Source organism: Leptinotarsa decemlineata, unplaced genomic scaffold, assembly GCF_025532065.1.
Source record: "Leptinotarsa decemlineata unplaced genomic scaffold, Ldec_3_MD MMD2_P_RNA_scaffold_14, whole genome shotgun sequence".
Classification (NCBI taxonomy): Eukaryota; Metazoa; Arthropoda; class Insecta; order Coleoptera; family Chrysomelidae; genus Leptinotarsa; species Leptinotarsa decemlineata.
The window spans coordinates 11,123,572-11,130,757 of NW_027412528.1; the positions used below are offsets into that span (position 1 = coordinate 11,123,572).

Sequence of the window (7,186 nt, forward strand, 5' to 3'; positions counted from 1 at the left end):
AAATATCATAGCCATCATTCTCATCAATTCAGTAAATAGTTCTATTTGATGTTTTCTCTTCATCTCTTTGTTCATTTCTAACTATATGAACTGACGATGACTTATCACTGTCGAATATAGTTGAAATAGCCTAAAGCTTTTGATTTTTTACTTGGATAATATAAAAATTTTAATTAACTACCACCTCTCTCGACCATAAATCAATACACAAATTGCATTCAAATGTATATATTTAAAAAAAAAAACAACTGTGAACTTTATCAACTAAAACACAATAGAATTTCTCATTCTACCGGGATATCTTCACTCACAGGGGCAGCCCTAGAAAGAAAAAATATGTTTGAAGATAATTGTTCAAATAATGAAGGGGAGTAAAATCTACTTAAAACAATGTACTGATTGTATTGTCAATCAACAACTGAGTCATCGACTTGAAACTGGTTATGAAAAAACAAAAGTAAAAATTAATAATTTTCAAATCAAACATTTATCTTGAAATTTAACAATGACTGGTACTGAAAGTTCAAAAAAATAAATGTAATCATTTGGTAAAACATTGCAGTTGAGAAATTTTATATAAAAGAAGTATTTTAATTCTCTATCTAACAAAGGTTCACTTTTGCTAATTGTTTTCTACAAATGGTGATTAGTAGATGTGAATTATCTTTTCAGTTTTCAAGATATTTTCAGTTACTTTTGTCAATAATTATTACTAAAAATAACTCACTGTTGCCTTTTCAGTCTTTCTGTGGATTTTGCCAAGTACGCAGAAACAACCACCTCAATGTCCTTTAAAGTTGTATTTTTATGGCACCGTTGTATAGCATCTACAAATGTAAAGAATATATTACTTTATTTACTGATAAATGTTTTTATAGACACCAATGAATCATATATAAATTATATATCTTTAATCGTAATAATAAGTGATAAAAATTGTGAAATGTTTATATTGCAACTGTCAATTTCATAGAAAATCAACTGAGGAGTTAATTTACTTGACTTCGTTAAAAGTACACTTGAGCTTATTGTTTACTATTATAGCGATAAATCTTACCCAAAACGCAAGCACAAATTTTTGTGTTCTTGAAAATTTTTTTATGTTTGTGTCCATGTAAACTATACTCTGCGGCAAATTTATCATCCAATATTTTTTTGAGGAATCGACGTGAACATTCTTTAAAATCTTTGCCCCGATTCGACAGAGAATATCAACCTGAAAAATGATAATGAAGTTATTCAGAAATGATTCATGAAAAACAAACTTTCCTTAAAAGACATTTTAGATAATATATTGTTAACAATTTCAGCTGATATACTTACTAGATTTTTATATGCTGCCTCACTTATCAATATCTTTTCTATGTGGTTTAACATATTTTCATTTTTAATCGGGAAATCTGTAAAGATATCTATAATTTCATTTTCCTCTTGATTTTTCTCCAATGATTGTGGTTTTTCCTTAATATATATTGAAATATTATCCACTTTTCTGGATATTTCTTCTAATTTTGCCTCTAAATCTCGCAACATTTTATTTGTTTTCACCAACATTCCTATGCAAGTTTTCTTAAATTTATTGTCATCTAGAAAAGAATGATGAGAGAATAGTGATATGTGAATAGTAGAATATGAAATGAAGGTACCTGTTGAAATTGTACTTTCTCCAAGATCATTTTCTGAATCTGAAAAAAAAATTAATTTTATATTTTGCAATATTGAGACATTTAAATCAAACTGAGCAGGAAAGATATGATTAAAAACGAATATATACAACTAACTCACTTTTACTGAAGTCATCATTTCCAAGTTGTTCAGGTAAACAAGTTGACGATTCATAATTTTTCACCGGCATCACATTTGAGACTGAAAAAAAATTAGTTTGTGAAAACTCAATGGTACCTAGTCCCGAAGACTACATCTAAGAAACACATTGCATGTCTTGCAATATTTGATGTGTTTGTTTATAAATTTCTATAAAATGTGTCTATTGAGGTTATTCTAATTGGTATTCTTGACATCACAAATATGTATGAAACAAGAGATATCGTTAAAATTGCTACTTACCTGATTCAACCTGGCTCTCTCGGCAAGCATTTTTTTCAGACTGATTGGTGCCTGAAATAAAATGTGTTGTCTGTATACATAAAGCACTCTCTGAGAAAATTATTATGTATAGAAAATTTTAGGAAAAGTACCTAACATATTCAAATGGATAATATGCTGTAATATTTTAAAACAAAATTTATAGAAATCACAACTTACCCTTTCTGATAGGTCTACGTATTTGTGGAATCTCTAAATCTGATTCTGTTTCACTGTCAGAGGAGTAGCTTTTCTTCTTTGGTTGTCTTTTCTCTGATACCACATCGACCTCAGATAGTTCTGAGGTGACACAACATTTGGAGGCTTTCGCACAAGCGATTCGGAAAGTGTCATACTTCTTTTCTCTCATTAGTACCACACTGTACTCCCGCCAATCGTCTCCAGGCTCTGTTTCATGTCTAATTGCCTTTTCCATTCGACTTATTGGAAATGGAGGGTAAAATAATGTTTTTTTAGTTTTATTGTACCAACATTCAGGTACAGCCTCAATTTCATCTGATTCTGTGAATTTCACTATCAGCCAAGGCATCCTAGAAACATGAAATTCAAGAAAAATTATATAATAAATGAACATTGAATTATGAATGACACAATTGTTTGTGTGTGATCTTCAGTCACACACACACACACATTCTGTCTTGATCAACTCACAGATTTTGATGATTTGATAGTAATACCCCCATTCACTAACCATTTCAAGTTAAAAATGAATAACTTATCATGTAAGTCTTAGTTTCTAAATAGCAAAACCATTTATTTTGGCCAATGCTCAACAAATAAAGTTAGAAAGCTTTAACAAGTACTAATAGAACTCTTGGTGTGTAAAATTTTGTTTATTTATATCATTAGATAAATACTGAAAGTACAAATGGACAATTTAACTGCTAGTAAAACACAAAAATTTAAAAAAAACCTAATGTCCACCGTCAGTTCCCCCCAAACTATGAACTATGGGTAGTCAGGAAAATTAACTGTATTCTATGACGTTGATCTTAGTTTGTGTTTTTGATGAATTCGGGTCTTATTCTGCTATTACAACCGAAATTGTTAAAGCAACCAAACCCCTCAGAAGCATCTTCACTCCTGTCGGGCATGAATTAAAGGAAAAACTACAAAAATATCATCATAAGGTACACGTACGAGTTTATGGGATATATCATTTATCAACCAATATTTCATTTCACTTAAACTGTGAACACTGAAAATGTTTAGTAATGACGAGGCTAGTGGTAAATCAAAGAAATCTGATTTATTTATGTATGCTTGGCCAATCATAACATAATTATTCAATACTGTGGAGAAGGCAAAAATTTTTATTTCTATCACTGTCCCATCTTTCAAAGCACAGCACGAATCTCTGAGAGTGCACGAAAGCCTAAAATCTGAAACAGCAACTGATTTGAATTCTGGGGCAGAACATCCTTCTATCAATGGACCATCACAATGAGATTTTATCAAATTGAAACCTAATATTTTCTGAGAGATATTTATTTTTCTCCCACAGTTAAATGATTCCGTCTCTTTGCAGACATTTCTGTACCAAGCACCATTTCTTTTCCTTTTTGAAAAATAATGTCTTGAAAACAAATAAAAATTGGGTTACTATAAATCTACAAAAATACTATCTTATTATTAATAACTTATCCACTAACATGAAAGCATATTTTTTTATAATCAAAATGTTTGATATACACCTGAACCTGAACCAAATTCACTTCCTCTTTCGAAGCAATCTCAAACATCATTATTCAAGGGGCACAGCTGTGTGAAATAATTTTAAACATGGAATGTATGTGTCTGCACACCTCTAAGACAAAGTGAAATTGGCCAAGCTGTGAAGCTATATAATTATCGAGTTTTTGGAAGGTAGGTGTATAGTAGGTATTTATGACTCATCCATTTATGTAAAAGTTAGATATATCTACAGAACTTTTTTTAAAAACTGTTTACTTAAAAACTAATGTACTGTTGATGCAAAAAACACGAATTTAATTTGTCCATTTGTCTGAAATAAGTTATGGACCCTCCCTTAAAGGTCGAAAAAGGGGTTTGATTGGGCCTTATCTTTTGCATAGCACGATCTGTATACATACTTATATTTTTAAGTACTTGTCAGGTACCTTCAAAATCGAATTCACACTTTTGCAATTCAGTAAAACTGACTATTTTCTGGAAAAAACTCAAATAACCTAAATTTCCTAACCTTACTTAATAATAGCTCGGGATTTCGAGTTATTTGATAGAAATAGATATAATTTTATAAATTATTCAAATAATGTTTCAAAAGGTTTTGGTATAAAAATGATCTGGTTTTATTTCTATTCTAGTCATACATACAGTCATATTATGTCATATTGGTAAAAACCGGTTGGAAATTAAAACATGTATAATCATGAATTTTTACTTACGCGTGTCTATGTATATGTGGAAACTACACAGTAGTGTACACTTCACCACAATATTAACGTAAATTCAAAATGATGCTGATATCTCAAAAAGTAACACAAACAAAAGAACAAGACAGCTCAAAATGAAGTACGAGAAGTACACTGTTTTACCGACTGAATTTGATAAGCAAAGATGCCAAGCCAATAAAGTTATTTTGCACGAGGTTGCTATTAATAATTCGCAAAATACGATCTAAAAGCGCAAAACTTAAATTTTTGTTCCAAAAATAGACCTACACTTGAATTTGAAGATTTCGGTGTACTCGAAATTTCAGGAAAAATTGTTTGATTTTACCATAAAAACTGTTTTTTGTCCCGCTTGAAAGACTTTTGATTTTGGGACAACAAGCTTACTTGTACCTATTTGTCATATGCATGCATGCATATTTATTAAATGAAAATTAAATCAGAATATTTGAAAAAAATACATAAAATTAATTATACAAAAATGAAATATGTATGATCGAATTGTCTAACTAATATGACTGGTACACCCATCCCGGTTAATCTGTTTCAACCATATTTTTATACCAAAAGTTCGACATAATGATAACGGAAAAACTACTTATTCACTAAGAAATTTAACCGGTGTGTAAAAGGAAAATGCGTATATTTCGCGTATTTTGTGTTTTATTGACAACACTGTTGGTAATGGACCTGCTTCTCTCACTTCCCGAAACTTAAGGTACTCTTGCGCAGGTGGGTCGGTGAGTATAAAAACACAGTTTTTTTTTAAGCCCAAGAAGTCTGAGACGTATCTTATTTTACTTACTGAAAATTGAAATGATTTATTTCTTTACTCCATCTGAGCATTTGAGGAATATCCTTTGGATATTGCATGAATATGCTGTAACAAATATACAGTCGAGAATATTCCACGAATATTAATATGGGAATATTCGTTGAATAATATCCTTAGCATATTCTTTTCGTAATATTCTGAGAATATTCTCATTTGAATATTCTGTGTATATGCTCCAGGCATGTATATATTCATGGAATATTAGAGGAATATTCGGAATATATATGTCGTTTTTCGCATATTTAGGGAATATTCTGGGAATATCCAGTGCTGTCTGGGTAAATGCACTTTTTGCAGGAAAGGAAATCATTAAATAATAACTCTGTTGAGTTCTGACAATGACTAACTATGTTTTTTATTTTAACCTTCAATAGAATAACGAGTAGACAAGTACATACAGTGGAAGGGATGAAGTGACCAGCTTTATGCAAACAAGTAGTATTGGTTGCCTAATTATATGACTCGAAGCTATTGTAATTCAACAAAATCACGTGACCTATTTTGTAGACGTCATTTGACATCATTTCTTAAGCAAAATCTACTGCCAAAATCAAATTTCACATAAAACGATGAATAAAAAAGTTTCCCATTTGATGCGGACTTATCGGTGACACTATATATTTTGTTTTAAAGTAATATCGCAAACAATTGCTGAAATACGATGCAACAGAAGTAGGATTTGATAGTTCATGATCCGGATTATGTGGACGAGAAAATTGTTCATTTGAAGTGCGTGCGACATGAGCATAATGGATTGGCTGCATTTCACAGTTACCGCGAGCATTGGTTGGTCTCTTCGTGATAAAGTCGTACACAAGTTGCTGAATTTTAATTCTCAGTAGTAGCTTATCAGCCTGATGAAGGGGTTTGACATGTGGAAGTAGACTTTCGAAAAAAGCCATGTCCTCATCAGTTTCTTTTGAACTTTTACTTCTTAATTGAAACAATTCCAGTTTTCTTTGTTCAAGTTCGATCAATGCACGCCCAACTTCATCACTTGGTCTTTTACGTTTTCTTTGGGATGAATCTGGTGTTTCACTGCGATCAGATGGACAATGTTCAGCACCTACTTCTTCACAATTGGAGACAGTAGGATATTCGGTAGGCTCTGTGTCCAATGAATCGGTAGGAACTTCAGGTTCGGGCAAATTCCCACCAGCTGTGCGAACAGTGAATTGATCTTGCAGGAAAAGCAGGTTGTCAAAATGTTTCCACGGCGATTTCCAGTCTGCTTGTGACCCACCACCGTCACCAGAACGTGGCACTGGCTTCTTCTGAAATTCTTGACGAAACTTGTCACGCACGGCCTTCCATTTACCTCTCACTGCCTGTCCTGAAATGATAAACAAAATTATTTAATATTATATAAAGTAACGAAAACTGAGATTTAATTCAATTGAAATCAAACTATTAATTTTTTCATATTTGTTTAATACCTACCTAAAATAGTTAAATAGTTTAATATAGTAAAAAAACGAATTAATATTTTTTTAAATTTAAGTTCAATTTGTTTCAGGTATCTTGCTACTGGAGCGTCTTTCAAAAGTCTTGCTTTCACCTTTCGTATGGGCACAAGCACTGTCTCAAAGATCGTAGACGAAACCGCGGGAGCTATTTGGGACGTACTTCAACCTATTCACATACAAGTACCAACCGAAACGATGTTCAAGGACATTTCTCAACAATTCTTCGATAAATGGAATTTTCCCCTCTGCCTCGGTGCCATAGATGGCAAACACATCCGTGTCAAATGCCCACCAAATTCAGGGACTATGTTTTATAATTATAAACACTTTTTTTCCATAGTTTTGCAAGCTGTGGCCGATGCGAA

General features: G+C 31.9%; 1 protein-coding gene across 2 annotated transcripts; it reads right to left on the reverse strand.

The window, feature by feature from the left end:
- Window positions 1-212: 212 nt before the first annotated feature.
- On the reverse strand, window positions 213-5,305 carry LOC141483974 (uncharacterized). 2 transcript variants are annotated; one of them, XM_074179121.1, is made up of 9 exons: window positions 4,515-5,305; window positions 2,266-2,636; window positions 2,068-2,118; window positions 1,786-1,866; window positions 1,647-1,685; window positions 1,324-1,586; window positions 1,058-1,216; window positions 728-827; window positions 213-321 (listed from the first exon to the last, which is right to left on the reverse strand). In XM_074179121.1, exons 2-8 carry the CDS (start codon window positions 2,633-2,635, stop codon window positions 792-794), a joined length of 999 nt encoding a protein of 332 aa, XP_074035222.1. In that variant the 5' UTR covers window position 2,636; window positions 4,515-5,305; the 3' UTR covers window positions 213-321; window positions 728-791. The 2 variants fall into 2 exon arrangements, with proteins under 2 accessions (XP_074035222.1, XP_074035216.1); XM_074179115.1 differs by having other exon boundaries at window positions 2,266-5,304.
- Window positions 5,306-7,186: the final 1,881 nt, after the last annotated feature.

Excerpts from the sequence above, each read along its gene's own strand:
- LOC141483974 (XM_074179115.1), bottom strand. The coding sequence starts at position 2,680 with ATGTTCATTTATTATATAATTTTTCTTGAATTTCATGTTTCTAGGATG. Across the intron at positions 1,867-2,067 it reads AGAGAGCCAGGTTGAATCAG|TCTCAAATGTGATGCCGGTG; the intron begins GTAAGTAGCAAT and ends ATTTTTTTTCAG. Across the intron at positions 828-1,057 it reads AATTTGTGCTTGCGTTTTGG|ATGCTATACAACGGTGCCAT; the intron begins GTAAGATTTATC and ends TTACATTTGTAG.